This window comes from Sprattus sprattus (assembly GCF_963457725.1).
Source record: "Sprattus sprattus genome assembly, chromosome: 10".
NCBI classification, from domain to species: domain Eukaryota; kingdom Metazoa; phylum Chordata; class Actinopteri; order Clupeiformes; family Clupeidae; genus Sprattus; species Sprattus sprattus.
Window position 1 is genome coordinate 28,794,533 of NC_137908.1, and position 19,547 is coordinate 28,814,079.

The following is a 19,547-nucleotide window of genomic DNA, read 5'->3' on the forward strand; positions in this document are numbered from 1 at the left end:
ACCTCAATTTCCCTGGGTTTCTGTGATCAGTGACCTCTGTTTCCTCTTTTTTTTTCAGTGATATCTTATGTGTGTGAACACTGGAGTGTTATAGTGCAAGGGGCTATTTATTTAGTAGGGCGCTGTAGTTGAAGTGTAATTTCATTGCGGAGGTGTGGGTGGCAGAGATGAAGAGGCTCCAGTGGATGATCAGATCACTGCTCGATCCTGATAGGATTAAAGCCTCCTCTGCTCCAGAGCTGTTTACTCTGTTTACACGGCACGTGTGTGTGTGAAGAGGCCAGACACCGGCGAGAGAGGGAGGGGGGGCAGGGGCCAAGAGCAGAGCAGTTACGTGGTTTTGGTTATTTTTGTGTTATGGCTTTTATTTTATTTTTGTGTTACGGAGTGAGGGTGTGTGTTAGTGTGTGTGGTAGTTTTTGTGTTACGGAGTGAGGGTGTGTGTTAGTGTGTGTGTTTGTTTGTGTGTTGTCCACGCAAGTCTCATCGCAGGAATCCTTCAGTTTGTCTCTGAGCATGTGCTGACTTCTGGGAATAGTGGAGTATCAATTACAAAGTGTGTGTGTGTGTGTGTGTGTGTGTGTGTAAGTGTACATGTGTGTGTGTGTGTGTGTGCGCATGTGCGTTTGCGTGTGTGTGTGTGAGTGTACATGTGTGTGTGTGTGTGTGTGTGCGCATGTGCGTGTGTGCATGTGTGTCTGTGTGTGCAGGTATGTTTGTGCGTGCGTGTGTGCGTGTGTGTATATGTGTGTGTCTTTTAGCAAATTCTGCAGGTGGACGGCGCAAGATAAAGAGAGAACAAGATGGTAAGGGATCCAGATCTGGCACAGGGGCAATGAGGCAGAGAAAAGCTAATTAGCGGAGCAGCCTTCTCTTACAACCCCCCACCAATTAAAGGGGCGCGCCGCGCACAGACAGAGGCTCAGCTGAACGTGACTGTGATTTGTTAGGGCCGCCTCGCCTCCCCTGGCACCAGCCGACAGCTCCTCTTCTCTCGGACGAGTGCGTGCCGAGTGTCGGCTCCGGCGCCGGGCACAGCCAAGTCTCCTCAGCACAAATGTCGATCGGATTACGATTTAGCACCCAGAGTCCGTCCAGAGAGCCAACCACTCGCCACTGAGAGGGGTTTTAACGCCGTGATTAGCTCATTGTGTTTTTGGGTGGGTGTAAATCATGGATGCCCTTACAGACACCTAGCCCACACAAATAGCCATGATGCTGCAGAGGGATGGGTCGCCGCAAACCAGCTGCCCTTGTGGCAAGAAAGTGTCTGTGTGTGATTGTGCAATCAATCAATCACATTATATTTACTGTGTAAGTAGTGGAGTATATATTCATATTCTCCACTACTTCAGCAAGGACACAATGAGAATGTAAGAAAGAGAGAGAGAGAGAGACGGAGAGGGGGTGGGGGGGTGTTATGAAAGGCAGGAAAGAAGAGTGTTGGGAAGAGTCTTGAGGGACTGCTGCTGTGTCAGGTGTGTGGCCGTGACCAGGCTGGGTTGAAGGAGGGTTGTTATGTCATGTCCCCAGCTGGGAAGAGTCTGGAAATGTTTTTAGAATCACGCCAGTCCGAAGGCCACTTCTGCCCCTGTGAAGAGAAAGTGTAAGTATGATTGTGCATCTGTGTGTATTTTTGCCTAGTTTAGTATTTATTCTGTTGTTAGTGTGCATTACAGGGCTGTTAGTGCTAACCTCTACACTGGGCCCCTTTCACACAGCCTGAGGGGGTTAATGAGCGAGGAGGAGACGAGAGGAGATGGAGGCTCTCCCACAGAGCTGTATCCCGCTGGCATGATGAAGGAGTCTCTCTCCTCTCTTTTCCTCCCCCATTGGTCTCTCTCTCTCTCCATCTCTCGTTATCAGTCTCTCTCTCTCTCTCACTCCCTCTCTCTCTACGTCTCCCTCTGCCTCTCTCCATCTGTCTCTCTGACCGGTCGGGCGACAGCCTGCAGTGCTGGTTATCTCAGTGCCCAGTTATCACACTGGCTATGTTGCCCCTCAGCTCGGGGGCTCCATCACCTTGAATAAAGTCTTGTCAAAGTCAATTAGCACCTGATTGATTTTTCCTTTTTTGCGGTTCATTCCACTCTCTTATTCTTTCTGATGATGATATAACGGTGGAGCAGAGAGTTAGATTTCTTTTGTCTAGTGGGGTTTGCTGAGGCATGAGGAAGCTTTCTTAATAACCTTCCAAGGTTATCTCATCGTCCTCCTTTTGTCTGTTATGACATTGAACAGTATAATGGTGGTCAAGGTGACTCTAGGTAGTCACCTTTCCTCTTCACAAATGCAGTTTGTTCAGTGTTTCTTTGTTGTGTCTGTGTGTGTGTGTTTGTGTGTGTGTATGTGTGTGTGTGTGTGTGCACATGTGCGTATGTGCGTTACCATGCCATCTACGAACTGTAGAATGGTATGTGAGTGTATTCATGGGTATTGACATTATTGGCATTATTGATGCGTTGTGTTGTTTGTTTGTGTGTGCTTGAGCAGGTGCAGAATGGCGAGGGCGTGCAGGTACCCCTGAAGCATCAGCTGCTACAGGTCATTGTGCGGGTGCTGCAGTACCGCATGCTCCTCACAGGTACACAAAGGCCTTTACCATCAAGTACTTGACTGTACATTTTTCCTGTTATGTTGAAGGTGTGTTTAGGGAAAGAATTTATATGGAAATAAATCTTGAGAAATCTTGACAATGAATACCTTACTACAGCGGGTTTACATTGTAACATTCACTTCCTAAGCTTGGAAAGTTTTTAAATTGTTTCCTTTTTATTTGTATTTATTTTGTGCTGATAATTTGCTACAAAGATAACGACAATTTGCTGTCTGATACAAACTGTGTTGAATTTACATAGCTTTGTTTTGCTGCTGGTTCGGTCATTTTGTTTGTCTGTTTCTCTGTATCTCCTCAGACTACCTAAACAATCTCTCACCGGACTCCAAAGAGTATGAAGACACTCAAGGTACTGTCTCAGCTGCAGCCCACACTGACACGGTCAATGGTCTCTTTATTTTCTGTGGCCAGTTGAGTTAAAGCCACATTACAAAGCACATTACAATACACAGGCCAGCCAGTGGCTCAGTCCATGGGAGGTGTTGTACAGTGAGATATTTATCAGGCAACAGCCAAGGCGCAGCCGTCCCAGAACAATGTGTTTTTCTCTGCGTGTGTATTAACTGCACTTTAACCTCTTTCCTCCCATTCTCCTCCTGCCATCAGCTGCCCTGGTAATTGTGTCAGAGGTGTCAGACCAGGCCAATGATAGTCTCAAACAAGGGGTGAGTTGTGTGTGTGTGAGAGAGTGAGTGAGATAGAGAGAGAGAGAGAGAGAGAGAGAGAGAGAGGGGGGGGGGAGGGAGTTTATAGAAATTAAGGGCCTGATTTACTAACAGGATTGCGCCCATTTCAGGCGTAAAATAGCAGTTGTAAACATAAAAGGGTATTAACTAAGGGGGCGCATTTGAGAGGCGCATATTAACGCTTTATGGGTGTGAACTTGCAAACAGGTGGGATGGCACGGAAACGTGGGTGGTAACTTGGGCGTTAAGCGCAATTTAATGGGTGGAGAGAAGGTAAGTGCGCCTAATGATGTATTGCGTGATATTTACTAAAACTGCCTGGCGAGCGCACGTCTCTGATTTGCGGGCTAATTCTCCGCCTCATAAAAGCACGTCTTAACCAGGAAGCGCATTTCCATTGAGTCTGACAACGTTGATATGGCAGCAGTTATAAGAGCAAGGCGAAGAAAGAAGACAGAGACAGTGCACAGAAATAATTCACAAATCATAAGACGGTACAGGTTAACCAGCCACGCAATACTTCAATTACTGGACCAGATCAGAGACGACATCGAACCCTCCACCCGGCGATCACATTCCATTCCATCAGTTGTTAAACTCCTGGCAACATTTGCAAATATTGGCCTCCGGATAATTTCAAACAGTTATAGCATCTGCAGTTGGTATATCTCAGCCTATATCTCAGCCTTCACTCAGGTACTCGACGCATTGCTACGGCGCACTGGTCAATATACATTTCCCCACTACGATAGCTGAAATTAAACTTTCCGAACGTAATTGGAGCCATTGATCGCACCCACATGCAAACAGTCCCACCTTCAATCCACGAACACGTTTACCGAAACAGAAAGCACACATATTCAATGAATGTCCAGGTCATATGTGATGCCAACATGACCATTACTTACGTGGTAGTGGTCTGTCCATGACAGTTTTATCTTCCAGAATAGTGCAATCTATCCATGATTGAGCAACGGTGATTTTGGAGAGGCCTGGCTTCTTGGTAAATGTATTTGTTTCAGTGGGGATATATTGTAGTGAACCCATGTCCCTTGTAGAACGTATTAATCTCGCCATGTACGTATCTATATTGTTATAATAGACAGTTTATGCATTAATGCCACCAATAGCATATTATTTATAATCATGTTCTTTTAAACATCTCGCTGTAGGTGATGGCGGGCAAAACAACAATATAACCCATTGAATCAGGTTCAGTGACTGAGCGAACGTGAACCAATATATCTATCTCCTCTTCGCTGAACCTTAGTTTTTTCTTCCTCGAATCTCCATGGTGGCAGTAACTTGCAGGCAATTTCTCCCGTCTTTTAACGCTGCGCTAAATAATGATTGCCCAGCGCTGATCTGGTTTGATAAATATCACGGAAAATGCGGGGAAACACCGTGCGTTAATGTGCGCCTGGCAAAGGCGCAGATTAAACTGCGATCGCAATGTTAGTAAATCATGGCCTTTAAAGGGCGGGGTAAGCACAGAGTGCCCAGCGCGGATCTGGTTTGATAAATACCACAGAAAATGCGCAAAAACACCGTGCGTTAATGTGCGACCGCAGATTAAGCTGCGGTCGCAATGTTAGTAAATCAGGCCCTAAATGTGTATCCTGAGAGAGTTAGCATGCGTGTTTGTAAGAGAGGGAGGGTTGTTGCTTTCCCCTCAGACTACAGAGGTGTATTGTGGTTGGTCATTAGCTCAGAGAGGACACTCTATCAGCTCAGACTGGGTTTGGCAATAGGGTGATAAGGGCCAGGGAGAGGAAAGATGATGTCATCAAAAGATCCCAGGTGTTTGGTAACAAAGAGAGCAGTGTGAGGAGAAGATGTGGCTTACACAGAGGAGCACACACACTCCCCAAACCACCCCTCCCAACACCTACATACACACACACACACAGACCATACACACACACACACACACACACTCCCTCTCTCAATAGCACAGACACACACTCAGTCCCTCTTGCACTTACAAACAAGCTGGTAAACACTCTCTCACTCTGTTGCACAAAGAGACTCACATCATCCCTTTGCTCTCACACGTGCTCACACAAAGTCTGTAATCTCATTTTCACACAAACACAAGAGACAAACACATTCCGTCTCTCACTCACACACACACACACACACACACACACACACACAAAAGAAATCACACATGTAAACACACAGGCGCGCGCACACACACACACACACACACACACACACACACACACACACACACACACACACACACATACAAACACACACACACAAACAGACAGACACAGGATCCTTCTATCTCTGTTGCTCCTATTCATTTCCGACCAGCTCTTCCTTTTCCGTTTCCCTCCCTCTCCTTCACAGACAAACAAAAGACATTTTCATACTCTTCCTCATGTGTACCATCTCTATCTAACCTTGTCTTTCTCTCTCTCTGAAACACACACACACACACACACACACACACACACACACACACACACACACACACACACACAGGAGAACCTGCTGCGTCTGGTCCACATTGAGTACAGCGTCCGTGGGAAGAGGGACCTGCTGCAGCCTGGGAGGGTAAGCTGTCTACAACTAAAAGCCATTAAGGCCTCACATGAATAAAGAGAGCTGAAAGCACTGCTGGCACAACTGGCCTTGGCTCACTATGGCCCTTTCCTGTCTGTTTCAGGTGTTTGTGAAGGAAGGCACGCTGATGAAGGTTTCCCGCAAGAGCCGACAGCCGAGGCATCTGTTTCTGGTAAATGCCCTTCAGGTGTCACCAATACAGCACTCATTAAACACCGTAATCATTTGGATCACCACTTCTTAAACACAATAACCATTTGGATCACCACTTCTTAAACACAATAACCATTTGGATCACCACTTTTTAAACACAATAACCATTTGGATCACCACTTCTTAAACACAATAACCATTTGGATCACCACTTCTTAAACACAATAACCATTTGGATCACCACTTTTTAAACACAATAACCATTTGGATCACCACTTTTTAAACACAACCACCCTTTGGCAAACCAGTTATTATACACCACTACCGTTTGGAAAACCACTTCTTAAGCACCAGAACCATTTGGAAAATTCCTCTTCATGACTGAGTACCACTGGCCCTTCTATACACCCGATGATCCAACAGGAAGTTCAGCTTCTACGATGCTTCTATAACACACAGTTATAGAGTATGCCACGCTACTATTATGCTGTAGTATTATGTGATGTGCATCAAGAAACATTGATTTCCTAAATCCACAACACAATACAACTAGTTTAATGAATCATGATATGGGCTGATTGCTAGTTCTTCCTGTCATTGGCCAGTCTCTCAGCCAAGATCCGAACATTTGTAACAAAGTGTGCCCACGTCTCCAAACCTTTCCTCTCTGTCACACAGAGACAGAGGGTTGAGGTGGAAAGTTGGCCCGTCTTCTCGGGGACTCCTGCTCATGATCGGGCCAAACAGACTGTTGATACGAGTGGTGGTGGCAGGGGCCTGGAGGGAGACTCCTGCTCCATATCAGCTGAGCTGAGGGGGTGGGGTTGGGGGGGACACAAGGCCAGAGGGCCAGGCCCCACCCTGCGGAGGCCTCTGCAAGCTTGTTTTTCAGGACTGGGCTTCCTCACAGGATGTTTGGTGTGGGTCAGTGGATGCCGGCTTCCTGTGCTGGGGCTGCTCGGAGAGGGGCTGTGAAGGCCAGCCCAGCGCAGAGCATCGCAGAGCAGCAGAAACCAAATGGAGGCTCCTTGTGTAAATAGCTTAGTGTTGAAGATATGTTGTTTTATTTGTTCAAGGTTTGCTCAGAATGTCAAAGATATTTACTATTAACCTTGTTGGCATAAGCTTTTATCACAGGGTCTTACAGTAAGGGCACACATTTTTTTTATCAGCTCTTGTGCTCCCAGGGAAGTGACCTCATGACTGTGTCAGTGCTAAAATCATGTTCTTCCAGTTTTTTGGTCTTGGGAACACAGTCTTCTCTTATGTAATGTGTAGTAAACATTGCTATCAGGTCATGTTTTCATTCCTCCTTGATACTAGATGTGACGACACCGGCCAAATAATGTAGCGTGGTTAAAAAGACAACACTTTCATTGAGCGCAGCTGGCCAAATCAAACAAAAACATGGGCGAACATAGTACGGGTCGCAGGTGTGTGTGTGTGTATCTGTGGGTGGGGGCCTGGTGGTGTCAGGAGTGTGTATCTTTGCACAGCCCGGTTGTGTGCTTTAGGATAGCGTCTGGTGCTGTCAGCCAGCCGCCTTATCCACGCTGTGGGGGGGAGGCCTCAGAGAGGGGAGAGCAACAGGCCTGGCTTCTCACAAACACTCTCAAACGCCATCCGCTCACACTATCAGCCTATCATGACACAACACACAAACACACATCGGCACATACACACATGCACACACTCGCGCGCACACACACACACACACATGAGCACACAGGATATAGAGCATACATGAACACATGTATGGCCACACACAAACACACACAAACACACACACACACACACACACACACACACAGGAAGCTTTTCTTTAGCTGGCTCTGATATGCTCTGTCAAAGAGACAAAGGAGGTTAGGGTGTTTTCTTGGCTCTGGGGGGAAGGGGCTAGTCAGTGGAAAGCTCAGCGTGTTCTCTTCCTCCGTCTTCCCTGTCTTTACTCCTCTGTTTCTTTTCTTCTCAGCTGTCCTCTTACACATCTCTCTGTCCTTAGAGTCAGCCCCCCTCTCGTATTCCTCTGTTCTCTTACCCCTCTCTGTTTCTCTCTAAGTCTCTCTCCTTCTCTCCCCCTCACCCTTATTTCTCTGTGGCTTTATCTCTCTGTGTTCTCATAGCTGTGATGGATGTCCCAGTGGAAGTGGATATGAGTGATGTGTCAGGGACTAACACTGGCCCAGACTCTGGTGATGCGACGCACTCCCCCTGTGGAAAATATATGGCTGGTGAGAGCAGGTAGAATCTATGGGCCCAATAACTAACGCCGGCTAGAGACACACACTCATAGAGCCATCCCTCACGTGCGGTGACGCCAGAGGGCCTTTCCCCCATTATGGCCGACTATCATCTCAGCCTCTCAGGAAAGAAAGAGAGAGAGAGAGAGAGAGAGAGAGAGAGAGAGAGAGAGAGAGAGGGGACACAGGGAGAAGTGTAGAACACAGTAGCATACTGTAACTGGGTTAAAGTGAAGCATCTGAGTGAAGACGCAGCTTGGCAGATAGCGTCAGAGGGAGTGTTCTAAAACAGAAAGAGGATTACAGCTGGATGAGTGATCTTTCCAGGTGGCACTGGAAATGAGGGCTAGACAGGGGACACATGAATAGAGCGAGAAAGAGCGAGATACAGATGCGGAGGCAGATGTATAGAAAGGGAGAGGCAGAGACCGAGAGCGCAAAACAGGCAGAGCGGGTACAGAAAGAGAGAGAGAGGGAAAGAGAGAGAGATTGAGTCAGGGGCAGCAGTAGAACTGGAGGCAGAGGGAGCGGACCCACCAAAGAGCTGTTTGCTGAAAGGGCATCGGCCCAGTGGGAAGACCAGGGTCAGGGTGTGGTGCTCATGGGTGTTTTATTGGGTGTTTTGCCCACGCCGCTGTTGTGGTGATGTTGTTGTTGTTGACCCTGTGATTGCCTTTCGCTGCTCCCACTGCCGGCCGTGCAGCCCCCGCCCAGAGGCTTTCTCTCTCTCAAGGATATGAATTCCTGGATGCTGCCCCTGTGAACTGCGGATGTCCAGCGTACACACAGAGATGTGTGTGCAATGATGTCACCACTTTTGTTTGACTAAATCCAGCGGCACAAACACAATGCTTCTTTTTCTCTTTCTGTCATGTGCCTCTGAGGCTCCCAAAACACTTGTTGCCGGATATGCAAATTCAAACAAATGCTGTCAGCTGGTTGTTTTCGTGAAGCCGGTCCTGTTGTTTTGAACTCCACTGGGTTAGTTATTTTGCACTGCCGGTTTGTTGCTCTAAGAATGACCACACTCATATGCATAACATGTCTCTGAGGTGGATTGGGGATTCCCGAGCCTCAGGGAGTTTTTTAAATGATACTGCTGCCCCCGTGTGGTAGAAAATGGACCCGCGTGTGCAATGTGTTCAATATAATAATACAATATAACGTAACTTAATGTAATTTAATGTAATTAAATGTAATGTAATGTCGTGTAATATAATATAATATAATAGCAATCCATCAGGAGACATTTAGCCAGTTTAGTTGTGCTTGGGTGGTGACGTAAGTAATTTAATCCGGATCTTTACCTCCCCATCTTCTCACTGTTCTGCAGATGAATGATGTGATGCTATACACCTATCCCCAGCAGGATGGCAAGTACAGGCTCAAGAACACCCTCCCTCTAAGCGGAATGAAGGTGATTGCTGCTGCGGCACGACAACAGGCTTCGGTCTCTTCCTCTCTCTCTCTCTTTCCCTTTGTCTGTGTGCTTACAGTGTTCTCTCTGTTCTTGTAGATCAGTAAACCAGTCATAGAGAATGTGCTGAACACCCTTCGGATTGAGGTCTCAGATGTGACCATCACCCTTTCTGCCAGGTGAGTGGGTCTCCCAGCACTGGGGTCGTCTCCTATGGTCGTCCCTGCCTTTATGAGTCTTTTTGTTATATAATATAGGTATGATTGACATTCATCAATGTGGTTTTTATTTATCTGTAATACTGTGGGAGAAGAAATAACAACAAAAACAAGCAACAAACGTTATCTTACTTGGTGGTATTATTGGTCTAAAAAACTATGAGTCATATAATGTTGAAGAATGTTGCATGTCTTGTATTTTCCTCAAATTCCATAGTGTTTGGTTTTTCACCTCTTGTCTTTGTCTTTGTATTTATGACTGTGTCAATCTGTCTGTCTGTGTGACTGCAGCTCCTGTGGTGAGAGAGAGGACTGGTTCCACACGCTCAGTCGGGCCATAGCAGATCATGCCGCTGGCCTAAACACATTCAGCTGCTCCAGCGAGGTGAGATCACCGTGGCGATGCCCCTGCGGCAAAATGTAACCACGGCTACACTCTGCCTCTTCTTCTGTACAAATGTGAACATTAAGATAGATGAAGCTTAATCCATTCAAGCTCTCACAATTTACTGTATGTCATATCACCATGACGTTCACCATGTTGTGTGAGGTCCTGTGGGCTTAACTGGATGCTTGTTCTGTCACAGTTGCAGTATAGCTGGAGTCAAACACACATTATGACATTAGAATTGCAGTGAAACAGGTCTTTACAGTGTGAACTTACATACAAGAACAATGACAGAATTGAGACCTGAACAAACACAAGGACTTAAATACACAGGGAAACTAAACAGGGGGCACAGATGATTGGATAAAAAACATGGGGCAAGTGAACACAAAGACAAGGGGCAAGTGAACACAAAGACAAGGGGCAAGTGAACACAAAGACAAGGGGCAAGTGAACACAAAGACAAGGGGCAAGTGAACACAAAGACAAGGGGCAAGTGAACACAAAGACAAGGGGCAAGTGAACACAAAAACAAGGGGCAAGTGAACACAAAGACAAGGGGCAAGTGAACACAAAGACAAGGGGCAAGTGAACACAAAAACAAGGGGCAAGTGAACACAAAAACAAGGGGCAAGTGAACACAAAGACAAGGGGCAAGTGAACACAAAGACAAGGGGCAAGTGAACACAAAGACAAGGGGCAAGTGAACACAAAGACAAGGGGCAAGTGAACACAAAGACAAGGGGCAAGTGAACACAAAGACAAGGGGCAAGTGAACACAAAGACAAGGGGCAAGTGAACACAAAGCAGACAATAATCAGGCTAATGAACAAGAATCAGATGAGGGGCGGAGACACAAGTAGCAGAAGCAGAGACAGAGACAGAGACAGGGGGAACAAAATGATGTGACTATATAAACAAAAGCACATGACAACCAAGGGAGTAAAATAGCACTTGGTCATGTAAACAAGAGTTCCAAAGGTTAGGATCCCAAGACCCAGATCTGTGAAACTAAGAAGATGAAAACCCCAAAAGTGTGACCGTTCCTGTGTGTTCCTCCAGGCTCGGGAGAAGCTGTGGATGTCCCTGGGGGAGGCGGCACCCATCCTGGTGCCCGTGTCACAGGTGTTGATGTGCATGAACTGCACCTCGGACTTCAGCCTCACTCTCAGGAGACACCACTGCAACGCCTGCGGGAAGGTGAGGGGGGGGAGCCAATCGGTCATGTCTGTCTGTCTGTCTGTCTGTCTGTCTGTCTGTCTGTCTGTCTGTCTGTCTGTCTGTCTGTCTGTCTGTCTGTCTGTCCATCTGTCTGTCTTTCTGTATGTCTGCCTCTGTCTTTCTGTCTCTATTGCTCTCTTCATATCTCCTATTTTATCCTCTCTAAGCCTGACTTAACTTGTTTGTTTCTCTGTCCCCCTACCCAGGTGGTGTGCCGCTCGTGCTCCCGAAACAGATACCCTCTCAAGTACCTCAAAGACCGGATGGCCAAAGTGTGTGACCACTGCTATGCTGAGTTACGCAAACGAGGTAGAGAACCCAGCCTTGGGATCAACTTCTTCACTCATTACTTGCATTCACAAACACACACGATACATTAATGATACATAGTTACATGTATGCAGAGACTGTTAAGCTGTTTGTAGTTGTATATTAGGTATACAAAATGTTATAATGTTTGTTTACTGTCTCCTGAAAAGAATAATTTCATGACACGTTGTGCCTCTTCTTCACAATCTACATGTGTTTAGTGGTGTTTTTGGTGTGAACCAGCAGGTGGCGCCCTTCCGCGTGCCAGCCTTGGGAATGCCAGCCCCCGGCCTAACAGAGCCAGCAGACCCCTCTCTGCCGTGTTCCAGAGCTTCCAGCCCCCCAGTCTGTGGAGGAACAGGAAGAGCATTTCACCCCTCGCACAGGTGACCCACTCTCTCTCTTTCTCCTTTCTCTCCCTCTCACTCTCCCTCTGTCAGTCTGTTTCTCACTTTCCCTTCCCCTCTTAATTTGTATCACTCCCTCCATATCTTTTACTTTTCTGACCTAAATTATTTGTACATTTCTCTACTTTGCCGTCTCTTGTCCTATAATGCACGCTTACTTCTCTCGTCTTCCTCTCCGTCCTCCTTCTCCCTCACTCATACATGGTCATCTTCCTCTCCTTCTACTTCTACTTCTTCATCACTCATGCATGGTCATGGTTTCTACCTCTCCTTCTACTTCTGTCTTGTCTCTCCTCTGTGTTGGGATTTAATGTCAGTATGTCAGAGACCCAGCTTACACTGAGGCCCCCTTTACACGGAGTCTAGATTCACTGAATCTGGTTCATTTTTCACACCTATCGAATCTTTTAATTGCGTAAGGATGGAGCCTGGTAACGAGAGATTTGCGTAAAGACTAACACACCCGTTTGTGATGAACCTTTGCTTTATTGAGAGGCTGAGCTTGAGCATTTCCCATGAGGCTTTGCTCCGACCATTCTACATTTATTTATGAAGAAAAAAGCGAATTAAATCGCTGGCCAATTTATATTTGTGGTCAAGAAAGTTATGTAACGTCTGAATAAAAAGAATTAGATCAAGATAGGAGGCTAAACAAAAATCAGTAGGCTGGATAAATGAGAGTTAATTCGAGACCCACCGCGAGTGAGATGTTGAGGGAGAACAAGTGATCACGTGGGGCAATGACGTCATCAGGTTGCGTGAATCCGTGCAGACGAACACCAGCCCCTGTACCGATTCAAATCTACTCACTTTCTACCCCCGATTCGGATCGTTGCGGATACTGTGTGCGGATAGATAGTGCTCGTCTAAATGATAGGGCTATCTGTATTAGTTTGACAAACAAGGCTTCATGTAAACGGCCCCTGAGCTGCCATGCAAGACTTACAAAGCTGTGTGTGTGTGTGTGTGTCTGTGTGTGTGTGTGTGTTGTGCTGTTGGTGTGTGTGTGTGTGTGTGTGTGTGTGTGTATGTCTGTGTGTGTGTGTGTTTGTGCATGTGTGTGTGTGTGTGTGTGTCTGTGTGTGTGTTTGTGCGTGTGTGTGGGTGTTGTGCTGTGTGTGTGTGTGTTGTGCTGTGTGTGTGCGTGTTGTGCTGTCTGTGTGTGTGTGTGTGTGTGTGTGTGTGTGTGTGTGTGTGTGTGTGTGTGTCTCCTAGGTGTCTGTGGGTGCTGAGGGCTCCACCATGACCGGCAGCCTGCAGCGGTGCAAGAAGAGCAAGAGGAAGTGGAAGAGGCTGTGGTTCCTCCTTAAAGACAAGGTGCTCTACACCTTCAAAGCCCGCGAGGTGAGGGGGCAGAGAGTCTCCCACACCAGCCCCGGAGCATCCACACATCTCCGTCACCACCTTCACATTTCACCCTCTCGCTGATGCAACATAAGTCCCCTCAGGCTACACGTGTATTCATGTCCTACTTAGCCTGAGAAGCATAGTTTTGTAGGAGTGCAGATAAAGCAAGTTTTTCTGCTTAGTTTTTCACTTAGGTAGCAATATATCTGCTTCATTTTATTTCTCTGTCATTTCAAAGCATACTATCATCTGGGACTCCCTGTGCTCTCTCCCTCTCTGTGTGTCTGTGTGTGTCTATGTATATTCAGTTCCTGCATGCTTTATACATGGTGCATGGTGTAACCATGTCATTAATTAAATATGTACCCAAGGACGGAAGCACTTGTGAAAGTGTCATCCTCATTTACCTGTACAATGTTATGTCACAGGCACTAAAATAATACAAGTCAGTTTACCAAAGGCAAAAATGAATCCCTTGATGTAAAGATTATCTTGAATATTTACAACGCCTGAATTTTCACACGTTAAACAGATCATCATCTGACTTGCTATGCTTTTATGTTACGTCCTCCTCCATGTCGGCTCATGTGTCTCCTCAGGATAAAGTGGCTGCGGAGAGCCTTCCCCTGCAGGGCTTCACCGTCAAGCTGTCCGAGCCCTCCGAGGGGGGGGAGGCCTCCAGCGTGTTCCAGCTCTACCACAAGAAGACCCTCTACTACACCTTTATAGCAGACGACCAGCACACCGCCAGGAGGTCTGCACCCTGTTGCCGTACTTTCCCCACAATCCTCAGCAACATCTACTACTGTGCTCAGTAGTATTCTGTCCAATCCCATGACATTTCAGTGATCATAGAGAATTTTGCCTCAGCACTGGTGTATGCATCACACGTTATTCATAGTGCTGCATCATACCCTTCAGCTGTAGGTCATAGGTATATTTTCCAGGGCACATAGTGCTGAATGTACACATTCCACCACAGTAAAAGCTCCTGGGAATAAACATCAGCTAAGTGACATTGGTCAGCTACGTGACAACAGGCAATCCAATCTATTACATTTGACTGATGTTCAGATACTGTACTTCTGAAGTTTGGTATTAGGCGACATAGACATATTGAGTTGTGAGTAAAGTCTAGAGGAGAAAAGAGGAGATAGGGATAGGAGTGGGCGCCCTTCCCAGAGTGAAGTTGTTCCCACGGGGGGAGGGGGGCCTGTGCCTTTCATGGTGAAAACAGAGCACCTAATGCCTTACGCAGATGTGCATATGTCATCAAGACATAAGACCATACGTTACTGTGACACTCCCAGCATGACAAAGGCATCCCAACAGAGCCTTTGCTTGATGTTTTCAAGGAGCCTGATAAAATGACCTGTAACCAGTCTTTTTTTCTCTCCCCTGTGTTACAGATGGGTGAATGCCATGGAGGAGGCCACTGTTTTGTAGCATTCATCCACTTCTAAAGAGCTCTACGCTTAGACAACCTGGACCCTCATTCGCTCCCATATTTACCACCCTTCAGACAAACCTGCTAGTGAACATGTGCTGCATAACATTGACTGGATGTAAAGAGGATCGACCACACTGCCCTGGGAAAGGGTGGGCCCAGTTGTCATGTCCACTGAGATATGCCCAAGGCCATACTGCTACATGCTGAGTGTACTTTGGGACCTCTACACTGCCACCCTTCATCTGTGCCCAAGCATGGCCTGGCTGTGCCATCTCTGTATATACATTTGCCAATGGAGAATCATATGGACAATGCTAAGGATTTTTTGCTTTTTATGCCCTTTTCATTGACAGTACGTCCATATGCACTGGACTGTACATTTGTATTTTGTGTCTACTCAACCGTATGTAGTAGCTTAACGTACCGAAACCTTAAGGGAAATGGACCCATTTGTTTATTCACCAGAATGATATTATTTTAAAGCAAGGGCTTAAAGAGTGGTCAAGCACATTTGAGTGTGATATTTCACCACAAATCCTGGACCCAATTGGCCTACAGCCTGTAATAGATAGTTTCCTACACTTATAGTTTCATTGATTCTCTATAACTCCAAACACTGTTCATTGCTTCATAAAAAAAGGAAAAAGGAAGAGGTGAAACTAAAGGACTGGACACCCTCGGCACATCTCAGTTTAATGCATTATTTTGGCTATGCCTCTTTGGGACGACCCCTTTTTAAAATCATAGCACTAATTCATTCTTAGGTTGAGTGAAAGGCTAACAATATTGGCATATCATTAGTAAATTAAATCATTCAAATCACTGACAAAAAGACTGCTCCATAAAGTCTCTCAGTATTATTGTGCTCAGATCCTCTGCTGAAGGATCCCATCTGCAGAGAAAATGACAAATGAATATCCTTTGTCACTCTTTCATTCTTTGTCATTGGAGTTTGAAAGCACGTTCTTGCCATTAAGAATGAAATTTCTGCAATGAATCCTTATTCACTGATTCCCATTCCACTCGTCCTTGGACACTACCACTCATTTTCTTTAATGTCATTTTATGTTCTTAGACACTTACAGCCTACCATTACAGATATTATGTGTCGTGGCCATAAAGTTATGTGCAGGCTATCAGATTTAAGATTTGTGACACTGGGACATCTTAATGAAACCACTTAACCTATGGGCCACGACTACTTGTGCTATTGTACAGAAGTTAGTGAACATGGTGGACCCAAGGGATATCAGTACTGGTTAGAACATAGCATTAGCATAGCATAAGTGTTACAGTGATCTCAGTTTTATACAAAAAGAAAATTATGTATATACATATATTGACATGGGTTGTTTCTTTTATATAGAAGGTATATGGTAAACTCAAGGATATTTTATGTACATTGTAACATGAATAATTTTTGGGGGAAATGATTGACAGCACATGCAAAATGAGTGTCTAGCACCCAATGACACACTAAAGATCTTAGGTTAGTGTGTGTACCTATGTTCAGTGCTTGTAATGATAAAGTTTGGAGTGCTAATGATCATTCATGTGTAGTCAACTACATAGAAAGCTGCAGGGAAAGTGGGAGACATTATCTAAGTGTAAGTCAATGATCTAAGTATATGTAAAGATGTATTTCGATGTGAAAACATAGCCGTCACATATTTTATCTGATATAGAGATCCATTGAACAGTTTAGCATCTAAATGCCTTTGATAACATTTCACAGCAAAGACATTAGAGTTCCATTTCAATTTCTTTGATAACATACAGTGGTCATGTGACACACACAAACCACTAGAGGGATCCAGGTTCACTGAAGGTTTACCACCATTTTGTGAGTGGTGTTCAGAATGTTTCCGATAATTGCATGCCTCCATACATGTTCCCTGACCTTGCAATAGAGGTCTGATCTTCAGTTGGTAACAGAGGAAGTATATTTTAATCTTTTCAGATTCTGCATTCTTGGACTGTAACTTGCATGGTATTAATTCATACCTGAATTTCTTAAACACAACTAACCTCCAGGTAGATCACTAAAAAAATCTATCATAGAGATGCCTTTATTTTGTATTTTCACTGTATCAGACTGTACTGTATTTGCTTATCTTGTGTATCCTGGGCTCTGTCAGTGAAAATGACTTTCTAGATTATACACCATGATGAATGTAATATCGAGAGTATCAGAGTTGTTGTACATATTCAGTGTTATATTAAGACACTTATTTTAGAGGCTGCTGCATTCAATACTGTACTTTTAATGGCTGCCCAAGTGTCTGCGTAAACTGAGCCTTTTCTGGACAGCCTCCTGAAACTGGTAATGTGCCCATTGAACGATCTCTATTAACGCCTCTGCTACTGTTTTTAAGTTCTTTTGCACTTCAGTGTGACCGGTTTATAGTTCATTGCATTTGTCCAACAATCAAAACCAACTGCAGTTTTGTATCTGACATTCGAAAAAAGCACAGTTGAAATGCACACAGTTAAGTGTTCTTTCTCTTTTTCAAGGCAGATTATCTTTTTCATCAGTGCTGTATTACATTGTTTAATCGGAAGGCCTGGCATCTAGACTACTGGACCATCTAGACTACTGGAAGTGTAAATGTCTTTGTATATACATGAGTTGAAAATGCATCGTCTTTTGCTTTATTTGCACTGATCAAGAAAACAGCCAACAAAAAAAATACTATATGTAACAGCAAGTTACAGTATGTAGGCATTTTTACTTCGGTAATCACATTTTTATGGCGTTGCAGTATTTTCTACTTGCTACTGGGTTTGATTCTGAAACTCATTTGTATGTTTTGTGCAATTGAAATGAACGGTGGGCAGATGCTGAATTGGGACTTACTGTTCAGGTAAATAAAGTAAAAGAAACTGCCTGTTACGAAATAAGGACTGGTCATTTGAATCCACACACTTGTGATCCACACACTGTTCGTTCCTGTTTATGAGGACATTTAAATCCATCTCTTCTCTGTACTATCCAGGGTCCTGACAGGACAAATTCCTGCAAATGATTGTTATTTCTCGCCTCACAGCCAGAAGGTCATAGGTTCGATTCCCGCATGGGGTGCTGTTGGCTCTGGGGGGCAGGTCCTCCCAGACCTTCAGTGCTCAGGTGGGCTATCTCCCGGGCCTTTCTGTGTAGAGTTTGCATGTTCTCCCCGTGTTCACAAGAGGTTTCCTCCTCTAAGAACCCCAGCAGAAAAAACATGCAAAATAACAGAACACATGTCCATCCCTGACCAAAGATGGACAGTTCACTTCACCTGGTCCCCGGGCGCTACAAGCTGCCCACTGCTCCTTGGGGGTTCTTGAGGAAGATCTGTCTAGGATGGGAAAAAGCAGAAAATAAATTCACCGCGACTTCAGGACTGACTACGTGTGTGGGTGTGTCCTGTGTCGCCTCCATATATGCACGTGTGTGTTCCGGGGTGTCGTGTGCACCATTAAAAACCTGACAATGGTCTTAATTAATGAATTAATTAATTCATTCATTAATTCATTAATATTTCTGTGGGCCATTGAACCCACATCATTTTTGTGCTCTCCGATTACATCCAGTAGAGGGCAGCACCTAATACTAAAATAATAGCGGTTCAGGGCATTGATGCAGACACTCTTACATTGTCTCGCTCTTCCTCTCTCTCTCAGATTCTCTATGTAATTCAATTCTATTTTGTCTGATTAATATAGGTGAAGTGAAACAGAGTGGCCACCTTGATTGCATAATACAGACTGATGAAATATTTTATGAGCAAAGCTAATAAAGAACATGTTTCATAATGGTTTAAAATGGGTCATCAGGGAACATAGGATTTAAAGTCATTATCCAGTGATTGTGGAAGGAGTTCCTGAAATCTAATATTTAACTCCATTGTATGAAAGGACCACATTATTCCTCTGGTATCTTAGTTCTTTATATCTGTCTTTCTTTTGCTAAATAACCCCTTGATAAGATTGGACTGAGGGCTTGTAATATGATATATCAGAGATACGATAATTAGTATTATCAAAGACTTCCAGCCAACTGCCGTACTGAGTTGAGCAAAGTAGCACATGGTATGAATAATTGAAAAGCAAAAAAAAAAAAAAGCACAAAACATTTTGGCCTATTTCTTTTCATCCACTAAAATATTAATGACCACGAGATAAGAAGAATAGTGAGTGCCTGGGCTGCCTGCGGTAGCCAGCCAGAAAAACACAACCTGTTCCAACAGAGGCCTCTGCCCAGGTCCCCTGGATCCAACTCTCCAGGCACCACACCGAGGAGCGTGCCTTCTTCCAGGTCAGTGATGATTGGGTGAAGAGGGGAACATATGACATGGAGAGACAATAACCTGGAAGACTGAGGGAAAGTTAGAGGGGCTGATACACAAAGAAGATTATTGATGCAGTGGTTTGCTGAGGACGTCAATCACATGGAGGTCAGGAATGGACATTTAAATGTTTACATCCTAGTGACCTTAAAAGGGGAAAGCCTTTATGGGCGTATAAGGTTTTAAACAGAT

General features: G+C 45.1%; 1 protein-coding gene across 3 annotated transcripts in view; it reads left to right on the forward strand.

The window, feature by feature from the left end:
* fgd5a (FYVE, RhoGEF and PH domain containing 5a) overlaps positions 1 to 17,886 on the forward strand; it is a 41,428-nt gene extending 23,542 nt beyond the window's left edge. The window contains exons 8-21 of one of the 3 annotated variants that reach the window (XM_080845829.1): positions 2,494 to 2,584; positions 2,916 to 2,966; positions 3,224 to 3,282; positions 5,797 to 5,868; positions 5,981 to 6,049; positions 9,604 to 9,687; positions 9,787 to 9,866; positions 10,197 to 10,290; positions 11,356 to 11,493; positions 11,721 to 11,823; positions 12,067 to 12,209; positions 13,446 to 13,574; positions 14,177 to 14,331; positions 14,987 to 17,886. In XM_080845829.1, the coding sequence (XP_080701955.1) occupies positions 2,494 to 2,584; positions 2,916 to 2,966; positions 3,224 to 3,282; positions 5,797 to 5,868; positions 5,981 to 6,049; positions 9,604 to 9,687; positions 9,787 to 9,866; positions 10,197 to 10,290; positions 11,356 to 11,493; positions 11,721 to 11,823; positions 12,067 to 12,209; positions 13,446 to 13,574; positions 14,177 to 14,331; positions 14,987 to 15,023 (1,305 nt within the window). In that variant the 3' untranslated portion in view covers positions 15,024 to 17,886. The remainder of the gene's footprint in view (positions 1 to 2,493; positions 2,585 to 2,915; positions 2,967 to 3,223; positions 3,283 to 5,796; positions 5,869 to 5,980; positions 6,050 to 9,603; positions 9,688 to 9,786; positions 9,867 to 10,196; positions 10,291 to 11,355; positions 11,494 to 11,720; positions 11,824 to 12,066; positions 12,210 to 13,445; positions 13,575 to 14,176; positions 14,332 to 14,986) is intronic. The other 2 variants (XM_080845831.1, XM_080845830.1) reach the window with 2 other exon arrangements.
* The last annotated feature ends 1,661 nt before the right edge of the window (positions 17,887 to 19,547 follow it).